Genomic DNA, 14,779 nt, shown 5'->3' with positions numbered 1-14,779 from the left:
AATTACCAACAAATAATAGATAAGCAATAAGCATTGCAGATGGAACCTTACTGTATTTAGAATTTGGTTATAAATACAACCTTCCTATATCTATTAAAACACTGCATTAAAAAACAACAAACAAACAAATAAAGAAAAAAAAACTTCCCAAAAAAAGACGTAAATCTAGGGATGGCTAATATTAATCCTTCAAAAACAATATAAAAAATATAGTAGGGATGGCATTTGCATTGTGCTTAATTTGTTATTATGTAGGGATGATGCAAATGCCATCCCTACCATCTTGATTGCATTGTTTTGAAGGATTGATATTAACCATCCCCACATTTATTTCCTTTCATGAAAAGTTTTTCTTTACTTGTACAATAATACTTAAGACTTGTGTAAATTTTTAAACAAGTTTTTAATTTATTGGTATTTGTAAACTAAACTAAATGATTTTTACACTGTCCAACACATCTGATTTTGACAATAGTACTTATCTCCACATGTTAACTATTGCTGCTTCTAAAATAAGATACTTCACTATACCTGTTTGTGAAGACATCAGATACAGGAGGCTGTACAGAAGCCATGGTGTAGGCTCCAGTGATAAAGACATTCCTTTACTATGTCCTTCAGTGTCCAAAAGAGCAGATATCAACGTGTCTGCTGCCAAAATATCAGAGTGCTGAGCAAGAGCTGGTAACAGAAAAAGCTCGACTTGTGGAGAAAATGGAGTTGTGAAAAAATCCTGCAGCAGTTTACACACAACATAGCTCCTACATAAATATATCATGTAATTAAACAATGCATTGTTTGACACACAATAAGCACAACAGCATACGTATCAAAAATTGTTTTATCTTCAAGTAATTTTAATACATAACTACATGTTGAAAGTATACATGTTTCATCAACTCAGGAAATGATTCCTCGATCATAATCATTTGTGCAAAAGTTTGTTACTTAATTATCCGAGTATCCATGGACACAACAATTCCATATTTAAAAACTTATTTGAGTAAGTCAGATTTAGAAGAATTAAGTCTCAGTTTACAAATGCAACTTGATATATATATATATATATATTTTTTCTTGTAATCTACCTAATATTTTAAATCTCAAGAGCACTTACAAGTTTTACACAGTTTTTTATAGTTACTCCCTCATTTGTCTAAAACTAAGTTGTTCCAACTACATAACATTTTTTGACCCGCATTACACAGTTGTTTTCATTTCATTTCTAACTATTATGCAAATTCTATATGTCCTAAAAATTTTGAGACATAACTTAGGCTTGTACACAGTCTAATGTCTGATAACTCTACCTATATTATTTTCAGTAGTAAATTATAACATGTTAAAGTTATATTCATGTACTAAATAGAATAAGATTTAATCATACTCCCTCAGTTAACTTTTATTTTCTTGTTTACACTAAGTATTTGTAAATAATTAAATGTACAACATACTAAAAGTAATATTTGCAATTTTCAAAAACTTGTATAAATTTCACACGCATTAAGTAGGATTTAGGAGTGAACACATCTGGGTTATTATTCTATAACTCATTTGTATTTTATTTTACTTTAAAACTTGTCAGTGAATAGGTCTAAACCTAATTATTACTTTCTCTGCTCTCTGCCAAAACACTGGCACTCTGTGGAATTATAAATACATTTCAGGCACCCATGTTCACATAATAATGTCAAGACTTTTTGTAGGATTCACCACATTTTTAATCTTAACAGTATTCACTACGAACCAATTATAACTTACTTTGATCTTAAGTTTTTACACACAATAAGTGGTCTAATGATGAGAGACAGAAGGGAAGCAGCAAGAGGTATGGGTGGAGTTGCTGACTGTTCAAGAAAGCCCGGAACTCTATTTTCCATTACAATTCTCAGTTTTCCAAAATACCCTGTAAAGGAAAAACAATATTGGTAGTAGAAGTACTTGTAAATGGTCAATATTTCCAAAATAGTTTTATCTAAATAAAGCAATAATATTAAATATATAAACAAGTGATTAATTGTCTTCTCATTACTAACCCGTAACAGTTTAAACTGATATTATCAGAAAGAGTTTAATTAAGTAGTGTTAGTGACATTTTAATTAAGTAGTGTTAGTGCATGCTCTTGTAACTGATAAGTGACATTTTAGTTTTATCTATTTCCAAAATACAACTTACTTTGAAATTTGCAGAACTAAATAAACAACAACAACAAAATTATTAACTTTATTATAAAAATACTAACTTTAAAAATACTTTAGGCCCACACCAAAAACCTAATATCTACTTCTAACAAGCATTAAATGAATAGTTGGAAACTGTTAGATATATATATCTATGTATGAACTTTCAGAACTATTAAGAAAACATCATAAAACTTTATACTTTATCTGTTATTTTCTCTACCCTAATGGTATACAAGATTCTGAAAAATCAAAGTATAATGAAAACAGGTTGAAAAATGTGAAATGATACAAGTTGTACTGTTCTATCCCTACTAATATTGACTAAAGTCACAAAGTACTTCCCCTGAGGGTTTCTACTTCTAACCTTTTCACATCTATTTCCTATGTTTATTTTACTGTTAGCAGCTGAAGTAGAAACCTGTCAGACATAAAGCAAGGAATCACCACTCCTGCCATAACAATATTTATGTAATGACAATGACACCATAATACTACACTATCAAGTGCAAACAAGTGCATATGGTGCAATTACCAGAACTTTCCCACAGACTTTATTGTAAATCTGGCTCCAAGAACACAGTGGGAGAGGGTTTAATTGCTTGTTTACAATACAATGGTTGCAATGAGAATTGTCTAAGGTAATGAAAGTGCTTGATGTTGTTTATGATATGGCTCTGTACAACGTCCAGACCAATCCAATAAATGTGATAGGTATTTGAATGTTAGTTATCCTCCCAGGGTAGTTGGAATTTAGTGGTATAAATGTACAAAGTGTTCAAGTGCTTATTAAGATGTACATGTATTATAATTATTTACTCATAAATGCTTCATTTTTAATTATTTTTCTTAAAAAAAATATATAAAAAACAATGACTTTTAGTACTTAAAATGTTACAAAACTTGTACTCAAACATCACACTTGCTAAGCCTCATTTATTCTCTCAAGTAGAAGGGGAAGACAAATTAATTTTGTAGACTTCAAAGATGTATTTTAGAAAACCATAAAATTGTCAACTCATTATGCTGGTACATATAGAACCATTGAAAGTTATATGACTTTCTAATTAAGCTACATGTAGGTTAAAAATTCTCATTTTTGTTCAGAGCAAGGACTTAGTCACCAAACTCCAACATTTCCAATGAAAGTGCAGCTTTCCCCTTCAAGCCAATTACAAACAACTGTCAGATATATGTAGTTTAGAATATGTTCTTTCTAGTGGTTATAAACATGCACTTAAGAGAAGTAGGCATAAGTAAACCAGAGGTTTCAAAACAATGGAGTAGTAGGTGTGGCTACCCTGGTGGGTTTGCAAAATATATTATCTCAGAAAATGAAAAATGTGGGAGATTCTTATTTTATATTCTAGTTTGTAAATGTCTGCAATATGAGCTTCAAGTTAATTAATCACTATAGATGTTGTATGGTAGGCATAATAAAATATAAACTTAGCAATAAGACAGGAGTACATGCTACATGACACACAAAATGGATATTATGCATTTAATTTTAATATTTTTCTTTCAAATTAAGAAACTGAAACATATATAGGATTTAATATTCAATTATAAACTATGTTTTGACATCCATTAATAATAAAGTTGTTTAATTCAGTTTTGAATACAACTCTAAAACTTCATGAAATGCACTCTTTGACCTGTCTGCAGCGAGTGGGTTAGCTCTCTCAGAACAAACTTGGTAGAATTGACCAATATCATAACCACTTTTGTATTCCTTATAGTTTAAGTACTAAAACTTTTAATACATTTGGTGTATCTTCACAAACTTTGGCAGCCTTTTAGTAAACATTACACGCCTTTTGTACTAAAAAAAAAATCAGATTTTATAATGAAGGATTTTACTAAAGAATTATCTGTGAATATAGATAGTATTTCTATATACTAGTCCAAGTGCTAAAAACTTTCATGTTAAAATTAATAAATACTTTTCTTCATCTCAAAAATCTCAAATTTTATTTGCATAATCTCTAAAACCTCCAAAATATATTTCAAATGTTTTTTTCTCAGAAAAACTATATTTTATCTTTTATTTTCTCTACCCTAATTTTATACAAGTTTGGTCAATTTGACTGACCTCGTAACCACCAAAAAAAAAAAATTCAAATAAATCTAGATTAGCTTTTTTTTCTTTCTAGAATGACTTTAAATTGTAATATGAAACACAATGTTTATCCTAAATAGCTTTCAACTCATAACAGTATACATCTTTTTATACTTAAATTTTATTGTTTTAGTGCCTTTTGAACCCTGTCTAATTACTATTCATGCCATTATAAGTTGCAAATCACTCGGTGAACATTCACCTCATGTTATGCTATCGAATTACAGCATGCATGAGCTACTTCGGAGTGTACTTCTTGAATAAACTATATTATATTATTAATATTTATTTCACCTAATCTAACCTGCACTAACACAAACAGTTTCCTATTTTTACATTTTAGCTACTTTTATAATAATAAATAAAAAATACACATGAAAAACAAGAAAAAAAAGTACTTACCTGGGTATTCATTTTCTTTTACTATCGACTGTCGATGACACTTAACCCTACTTTTTTTATACTAATGGTAGTACTGCACTAAATGATTTTTTATTTAGTTAAATAATGCACCAAAAAATACAGAATAATAATATGCAAAAAACAGACAATGTTCCATAACTATCACAATTTTTTTTGGCTTTCTAACTATGCGACAAGAGCTGTTAAGAATTCAACAAAGCTCAGTGTGTTTCTCAAGGGAATAAAGCTTGAAACAACAAGTTGCTAAAAACAACTATGTACAAAGTAGTCAAAGTTGTCAATTTTATAAAAGCTCGCCCACTAAATTCCTCCATCTTTAATGTTCTTTGTGATGAGATGGCTAGTGAACATAAACATTTCCTGCATTTGGATGTGTGCCAGTTATCTCATGGCAAAGTTCTCAGTCATGTGTTTGAACTGCATGATGAAATAAGCAAATTTTTAAGTGAGAAAAGTTTCACTTGAGCGAACTCTTCAATGAATTTTCTTGGCTGACTGTTGTGTCCTATTTATCTGACAAACTTACTCATTTGAATGAACTAAATTTAAGACTTTGAAGGGCAGCCATAACTATATTTAAAGTTGAAGAGAAAATAGAAGCTATAATAAAAAAGGTTTGATTTATCGGCACACCGTATTCAAAATGGTAATTATGAGTCATTATCAACACACAATGCATTTCTTGAAGAATACGAGAATAAACTTACCGATGAGGTGCAAAACATTATTATTCAGCATTTGCATAAGTTGAAAAGAGATTTTAAAATCTACTTTCCTCCTCCCGATTCCAATAGTAAGTGGATTGGAGATCCATTTAATGTGAACAATTTATGTGTTGAGAATTTAGTTGCAGTTGAAGAAAATAGCCGTTTTGATCTCTCGTGTGACGCTTCACTAAAGTCATCTTTTGGCCAAACTAACTTGACAGCCTTTTGATTACATGTGATATGTGATTATCCTGAACTGTAATTCGAAGCAGTAAAATATTTAATGTCATTTCCTACAACCTATTTATGTGAGCAAGGTTCCTCTCAACTTGCTTACATAAAATCAAAGTATAGAAAGATAATAAATGTGGAGACATATCTTCCTTTGAAACTGTCAGACATTGACCCAGAAATTTGCAAGAGTGTTTCAGCAAAGCAGTATCATAATTTACATTAGTTATAAGATTTTTTTAAATTTTCCATATTTAAATCTCTTTTTATTGTTCTTTTCTTGAGACAAGAATAAAGCTGTCAAAGTTTGGCAACCCCTGTCTTAAGGCATTTGTACATTCTTTATCTAATCCCTTAGGAATTTTCAAGTGTTAGAAAAACATATAATAATAGTATTTCAACCACACTATATTCACCATAATCATTAGACAATGAGTTTTGCTCAATTCACAATTCTTTAAGCTAGCCAGGATGCAACAAAGCAGTGGTCAGAACACAATTTATATATCTTGTCATTACAACAACAATTGATATGGTGTTAATGTCTTTCACAAGCTGGCCTAATGCTATTGTTTTATGACAAGTACAACTAATTATGTAGAGCCACACTGTATTTTGGCAAAGGATATAAATATACCACATAGTGGTTTTTATTTCATCTTCAATTTACCAAACAAACCAAATTGAGTTTCAGGAGCATTCAATGGTTATTATGTTTTATATTTGAGATGTCCATGTCTCAGATATGATGATATTTAGGACTTATTTATTCTTCTGAATTCAAATGCAAAAATGGACAGTATAATGCTGCTCGAGTGGAAATGGTAAACATACAAAGAAGTGTGATAACTATCCCAACTTAATGTTTACAACTGGCTGCAGTTATTATTAACCATACCTTCTCTGGTTAGGTGAAGCCACAACTTTTCCAAAGGTGAAACAACAGTGTGTGTAGTCCCTTCACTTGTATGCATGTACATTTTAGGATCTGTGAACACTTCCAACAAGCGTAGCGGCACAGCTATAGCAGCAGATGAGGTGACTACAGTTGCTAGGTGACTGTCAGAAGAAATATATAAAAAAAGGATTTCTTCATCAAAAGACAAAAACATAGCAGTAACCTGTATTCAAATGCAAAATTACATTTATTGTATTTGCCTAAATATAATGCACACCCAATTTTGAAAGATTAAATTTAAGAAAATTTGATTTTTTACACATCAGTTGTACAAAGTTTATTGAAAAGTTTATACATGATAACACAAAGCTAATCACTCATCTTGACATAACTCTTCACCATCACTAAAACTGTTGCTACCATTGGATTTGCTTCCATGAACCTTTGCTTCATCCTCTTTTGATTCCCACAGCATTTCATCATCCATCCCATCCATTGCATTGGGTATGAAACATTTTTTGAAACCTTTAATGATTTTCAGTGCTAGCTTCTCATAAAATACCTAACAAAATTGAATGTGCACAAATATAATGTGCAGTCAGTTTTTTCACGAGGTATTTTGAGGGAAAAAAGTGCACATTATATTTAGGCAAATATGGTATGTTAACTCCTTCAACACAGGTTCAGTCCCTGGGACCAACCTCGTAACCATTTTGCACTTGTTATAGTTTTCAAGCTATAACTTTTAAATTAGTATGCATTTGTTCACAAAATTTGGCAGATTATCAGTAAACATTACAGTGCTTTCAAAAATATCAAATCTTTTTATTAAGTCTTAAGGTTTGTTAAGCAATGTAATTTTCATTTTAATATAAAAAATACTTTTATGCATCAGCAAATTTTCAAATTTCACATGCAAAATCTTTATAATAATGTCCAGATAATTATCAAATGTTTCTTAAGAAATAAACTTTATATCTTATCTATTATTTTCAGTAACGAATCTCTGTGAGAGTTCAGTAGATTTCACTGATCTTGTAACCATCATAAAAAAATTATGAAATAAATATAGATTATGCCTCTTTCATTCTAGAATGATAAATTATAACAAGAAAACATAAATGTTTAGACTAAATATCTTAAATCTCATAACATTATATATATTATATATATATATATATATATATATATTTATCATTTTTATTACATTGACCTTATAGCTGTGCCTGGTTAACAATACAGAAGTTACAATGACATGGCACACATGCTTTTATATTACTGTATCCAGTAATATAAGACTGACCTTTAGTCTTTACAAAGTAACTTATCTTGGCTGTGTTTTAGTAGACTGTTATTTTGTAAACTACCATCACATTTCAATTATTATACATTATATATGTATATAGATTATTGCTATTTACAAACAAGTTCTTAAACTAATTTTTCTTAAAACATAGAACAGTAAATAAAGAAGTAAAACAAACAATTATCTTGTCTAGTTACAACCTTTGTACTTGGTTGCTGCTTGACATAGGTTGCTAAGCCTTTTAAAATTTTGCACGTGGAGGATATGAAACAAAATAATTTTTTAGGTTTATATATATATACAGTTGAATAACTAAAAAATCATAAACTACTATAGAATTCCACTATAACTTATCAAGCTTAGCAACTAAGCTGTATTTGAGACTAAAGACACAACCTACCTCCTTGAAATCTTGGTTCGAAAGAACGAGATGGTATCCTAACACATGAAAATGGCTAAGAAAGCCACTAGGGAGACATTTTGAGCTTTCGATTAATTAATTATTCACATCATATATTGAAGTAAGTGTATATAAGAGACCATTTCCAAAAATGGAAAGAGGTGAGTGGAGCCACTGTGTTTGATTTATTACAAGTGATATATAAGCAACAAGAAAAGACAGGACATTCTTATTTCATATTCTAGCTTGTCAATATTGGTAATTTAAGTTCCTAATTCATATGAATCTATAGACTTAGTATTTTGACATCACAAACATCTAATCTGAACCAATGCTGCATTCAACATACCACATAACACACAAAAATTGATGTTTAACTGTGTTTTTAATATTTACTTTTAAATTAAGAAATTGAGTAATGCGTAATACTAAAAATTGAATTATAATCTACAGTTTCATATCAAACTTAGACATAAATTCATGAAATAGTTCAATAACATTTTGAATGCGAGTCAGCAAACGCGATAACATGGCCTTTCACCCGTGACCTGTATGGAAAGAGTTAAAGGTGCTCATTGGTCAGGATAGGGTTAATAAATGATTAATAAAAAAGTTACCATTAAACTTACCAAGAAAAACATTTAACAGCTGACTAGCATTACCACTCATTCTTGTTAATAAACTTACAGAGCTACCAAATTTAATTTGTTAAATGAAAGACTGCAAAATATAAATCGAATTTACTAGCAATTTCAAACACATTCACTTATACAACTCGTAAGCTCTCAGAAAATCTATAATAACTACGTTACAATGTAGCCCTGGGTGTTTAGCTTTAATAAAACTCCAAGGATTAACCTATATTTCTCAATAAAATATCCTATATAACTTTCAACTAGGAAATAAACAAGAAGATACTGTTTATAACTTTAATAGAAAAATTACACTTACTTATATCAATATAATTGGAATAACATGTGTGTAAGTCTGCAATCACAATATACTTATCAAACTTACCTCAGATTCAACTTGAGCAGTTTCTGAATAACTGTAAGCCACAAATCTGGTTGTGATGCAAAACTCTGAGATAGTACAGCACTTCTCAAACATAATTGCCCTAACCAAGCCTATTAAGAAAAAGAAAATTGATTTCACCTTTTGTTTTTTTTAAGTGTTTTCCACAATTTCTATCTATATTCTTGATAAGTCAATAGAAGTAACATGTCTAATTCATTACTAGCTCTCAATAATTAAAGTTATTATGCCATCTGTATTAATCAATAACATAAACCCTAATTCTTCAACTCCTCAAGGTCAATACACTACCAATTCTAAAACCCCCCAAAAAAACTACCACCATTTAGGCTAGCAGTGTTTGTGCAATAATAATTTGTGTAATTAATAATTTCTTAAGAACTTGTATAAACAGTTGAATTATTCTATCACTTTCTGTAGTTCTTCAGGAATTAAATTTTTCTTCAACTTTAATAAGAAAAAAAAGTTTGTCTGTAGTTTCTAAAATACTAAATGTGTAAAAAACCTAGAAACTGTGTTAGTCTAATTACTCCCAAAGCCTACCAATATAAAATACTGGAAATCAAAAACAGACAAGTGTTCCAGACTTTACAATTAAAGTCTCAGGATTTTTAAAATAAAATATTTCATACTTAAATTTAGTTATTTATACAGAAAGTATCACTTAAGCTTACCAATCTGCTTGCATCTTCTGAATGCGAGTAGAAAAATCCTATCTTATGAATTAAAGTTCTAATCATATGTGAAGTCTGTAACTCAGTAGACTGTTGACCACACAGCTTGCAAATTTCATCAAACTCCTTTCTTTGTATTGCTTTCTATATAAACATACATTAAAATAACAATTATGGTCACTATACATTGTTCATCACCTGAATATTGTTCTTAACATAACTGGAAAAAAAACCTGTAAAACTGCATTGCAGATATTATTATCATTAGATAATGAAATGGAAATTTACTCTATTTATAACAAGAAAAAATTACTTCATTTCATAATAAAACATTTTGTTCACTAATATTAAACCAATAAACAATGGTAAGAATAATCAGAGAAATTTCAAATATCTTTTTGCTTTACTTCCTTATCTCAATATACTAAATCATACCCACCAGTGAAAACTAATGCATAAAATTATTTAAAAAGTACATGTACTTGATGACGAGATTCATTCATCCACCCATCCAAAAATGCTTGAGCACAAAGAAAAACAAAATTCTGATTTAGTTCAAACAGTAGATGATATCTCACAAACACAGGAATATAAAGCAACTTGACATTAATCACATTGCATCATTTTATTGATGTGTTGTAAAAAACTGTAATTTACATTCAGCTTACCTCCTAATTCAATACATGAAATTTTGTTCTGTGTAACTTAGTGATGATTCTTAAGTGAATTAGAAGAAATATTGAATGTAAAGTCAGTTTTACAGCAAATGCATAAAATGATTTAATGTGAATAATGCCAAGATGCTATATTTTGCTGTGTTTGAGATAGTTTTTTCTTTCTTTAGTATTTTTGGATGAATTTCACTAATTTTTGTGTTACATCAACCGAAGACACTTACACTGTAATAATTACTTAAAGGAAAGCAACTGATACATGGATGAAATATGCAAATTAAGGTACTGCTAATATTACAAATATTATCATGTAGGTTACATGGAATTGGAAAGCGTGTTACCTTTAAGGATGACAACATGTTATACACAGCCAGAAGCAGCAGTGACACTGAATAACATTCTCATTCTCAGTTTAACTATATAAAATGAACTCTGGAAACAAGAGTGACCAAATAAAGGGGAGGAGGGTATTTTTCATTTTTATTAACCCTTTCACTACTGCCTCATTGGACTACACCAACCATGTGACCCCATAGTGACCACAGTTAACATACTATAACTTTAACATGTTCTGTGTATCTTCATAAAATATTTCAAGCATTTAGTAAACATTAAGTCTTTTGTAGACAAAAAATATCCAAATTTTTAATTAAATATGTTTACTAAAAATTTTTCTGTGAATACATGGAGTCAAAGAGTTGACTGTTCCAAATACAAAGTGATTTTCATGTTAATGTTAAAAATACCTAATCCTCCTAAATAAATAACAAATGTTTCATTCTTAAAAAAACTATATATTATCTGTTCCTTTCACTACCCTAACTCTATACAGGGTCAGGCAAATTAACCAATCTTGTAACCACTACAAAAGTTTAAAGGTTGAAAAATGCAAAATAAAGTGAGTAGTACTGTTCTATGTACCATCCTTTTTAGTACTAGCCATCAAGTTCCTCTCCCGAGTGTTTCCACTTTTAACCTTTTCACATCTATTTCCTATGTATATTTTACTGTTAGTAAAGTAAAGTTACTGAAGTAAAAACTTGAACACAAAGTAATAAATCACATGCTCCTGCCATTACTGTTTACATGACACCATAATATGGCATTGAACTTTATCACAGAGTTTATTGTAATCTCCACAGTGAGAGATGATTTGGTTTGTTTACAGTACAGTGGTTCCAAGGACGACTGCCTAAAGTAATAAAAGTCCAAGAAAAAATATTTATGATATGACTTTGTACAAAGTATGGGCCAATTCAGTCATGACCATCTGAAACTGCAAGTGCATAACTCAAGAAATTGAAATAGAAGATAAAATAATTTGTAACTAAAGTAGATAAATTAATAAAGTAAAAACTTGTGGATTAGTGAATCAAACTGTGAGAAAAAACCCATCTGTTCAATAAGACTGCCAATCGAGAAGTGGTGAACATGTGCAAGATTAGAAAGGGTACTAGTTATGATAGAAGTAATGTCACACTCCTATTGGTGGAGGGTTTTTGCATAGTCATTTGCATATTAGTATGCAGAAATAAGTGGGAGTATCATGGCTAGTGGCTAGCAAACATTTGCACCAATAGAAGATAGTACAAATCGAGAAACCTTTTGCTGAGAGGGAGGTAAGATATCATATCAGAAGTGTTTTTTACCTTTTATACCTTGACCTTCCAGTTATTTGCCTTTGCCATCACAATAAATAAATTACAAGGTCAGGTATTTGACCATGTACAAATATTTCTTCAAGGATCAGTTTTTCAGATGATCAACTCTATACAGCTTTATCAAGAAGCAGATTTGTATTTAACATAAAAACATACACAAGTCCAAATTCTAATCAAGGACCATTTGCACATGATGGTAAAACATACACAAAAAAAAAAAAGTTTTTACTGAAATACTAGAATGTGATGCTCAAATAATCCAATAAATCAATAATATTATAAAAGAATTCATTAAAACTAGGGAAAATACTACTACTTGAAGTAGTTTGTGTGTGTGTATATCTGTTTCATTGTCAAATATCTTGATGTATGTATTTTGTATTTGTCATTTAATATTTATTATTTTATTTGTTTTTGAAAAGATTAATACTAATGCAATTCCAAGAATTCAGTACTAACATGTACATCAAATATTTCCCATCCATAAGATTTTTCTGCATATTTGGAAAATTTAATCTAATTTTAACAAGTAGCATTTTTTCACTTTATATTTCTTTATGTGTATATGCTACAACCCAATATTGTGTGTGTATTTTAATGTATAAAACACAGTAATATGACATAGAAATAATTTAACTAAAGTTTTAACACATAGATTATACTTCATTATGATGCTAACAACTGTCAGTAATGAAAAAAAAAAACCTCACTGGGTAACATTGTATTCTCAGAAACCCACTCCTAAATATACTTAAGACAAATTTTAAACAAAGTCAAGTATAATAATTAATAATTTTAATTATTTAAAAATGATATTCATACAACAACTACTTAATTCAAACTAATATTTATATTATAACTCGATTAATGTTACTTTGTTTGAAATTTAAAACTTATTAACTCTATTTCCAGCAACTATCTATGAATGATTTGTATGTGTTTTGTCCAACATAAAAACTGTTAAGAATGGAAGAGATTTCTTATAGCATTATTCAACTGATTTGTCAGCTTACTATACCATGACCATCATACTCAGAAACATACTAACAATACCAATTCTGTTTGGTTTGATCATTAGAAAAACATTTAATATATTATTTATAGTATTGTGATTTTTTTATATTTTTCACACCACTTTGTAAAGTTGTAATTAAGTCTAAAACAACAAAAAATTTCCTTGTTAAAATTAAAGATAATAATAAAGTAAAAAATTATAGGATAATATTAGTAAAAAGTGATAGAGTGCATATAATTAACATAACATTATAATATTAAATTGTTACTTGATATAAAATACATACCTCTTTCACTCTTGCTAAATGCCCCCTGACAGCAGCTTGAATTGTGATAGCAGACTGCCATCTTAACCTCGACATCTACACAACCAAATATTTCAATGTTTTTAAAAATGAACACACATTAAAGTACACACACTCCTAGAGAAGAGAGCAGAATAATTACTTGTTCAGAGCATATGTAATTAGCTCACTTTCTTTCTTTTAGAAATATCACTTTTTTTTAAATAAAATTATACACAATATACTTGGTCAGAAAATTAATAAAATATTTCTAGGGTATTATGCATTCAATAAATTGCAAAGTTTTTAAACATAGATTGAACTTTCCTCTGACGGTTTGTCAGTTAAAAATTACAAAATTATTAAACATTTCAAGTCAGCCTCCTACTGAAGCTGATTGTTGCATATTAAAAATGATTAATGCTTTAATAAAATATTTTGTTTTGAAACTTTTAATTCTTTTTACTAGCTGCATGATATTCACTTCTTTATTAGACTGGTTTGAACTTGACATTTCCTGTTATTTGCATATTACCCATATCAATGGCTTGAAAACTATAAGAGCAATTGATTCAATCATCCTACAGTGGTTGCCACTGGCATGGGGTGTCTAATTGGTTAAAAATAATACAGATACCATTGTCAAATAAGAACATTTATATCTGAAGAGTACAGAGATTCCTGAAAGAGCAAGGAAGTTAAATTCAAGTTACAATTATTATTCTCCGCAAAGTTCAAACAGAGGGTAATGCAGAAAATTGACAGCAGAAACTGAGTGTAAATGAGGCAAGTTTCTAGGCAGCAGAAACTTGCCAAAAATTTGAGCTGGGGGTTGTAGTGGGATGCTTAAAGTGAAAAAACTAATAGATACTTTTAACTATTATTTTATATTTATGTGCATCTACTCAGATGAGTTTTGAGGTCATGCCAAAATACCAAAAGACATGATACAGAGATAAAATCTAAGCCAAGCTTTTTATTTTTATTATTATTTATTTTTTACTTATTATTTTGATTCTTGGCTTAATTTTTTCAGGACATAACTTTTTTGAATTTGCGCACCAAAAACTTAGCACCCAAAAGCAGTAACCGCTCTTAACTCATTGACTGCAATTCTCCATATAGAGTACAGTCCACCTCCAGCAGTTGAATGCTGTATGACTTGCAAA

General features: G+C 29.6%; 1 protein-coding gene across 2 annotated transcripts in view; it reads right to left on the bottom strand.

The window, feature by feature from the left end:
• The window catches only part of LOC106457173 (ubiquitin-protein ligase E3C-like), a 79,485-nt gene that overhangs the window by 50,217 nt on the left and 14,489 nt on the right, over positions 1–14,779 (bottom strand). For both annotated transcript variants that reach the window (XM_013916569.2, XM_022383018.1), the window contains exons 4-9: positions 13,614–13,688; positions 9,978–10,121; positions 9,286–9,395; positions 6,563–6,723; positions 1,762–1,906; positions 532–761 (exon numbers count right to left, since the gene is read on the bottom strand). In XM_013916569.2, coding sequence (XP_013772023.1) covers positions 532–761; positions 1,762–1,906; positions 6,563–6,723; positions 9,286–9,395; positions 9,978–10,121; positions 13,614–13,688 — 865 coding nt within the window. The remainder of the gene's footprint in view (positions 1–531; positions 762–1,761; positions 1,907–6,562; positions 6,724–9,285; positions 9,396–9,977; positions 10,122–13,613; positions 13,689–14,779) is intronic.

Source organism: Limulus polyphemus, unplaced genomic scaffold, assembly GCF_000517525.1.
Source record: "Limulus polyphemus unplaced genomic scaffold, Limulus_polyphemus-2.1.2 Scaffold14, whole genome shotgun sequence".
Lineage (NCBI taxonomy): Eukaryota > Metazoa > Arthropoda > Merostomata > Xiphosura > Limulidae > Limulus > Limulus polyphemus.
This window is presented reverse-complemented; position numbering and strand designations above follow the sequence as displayed.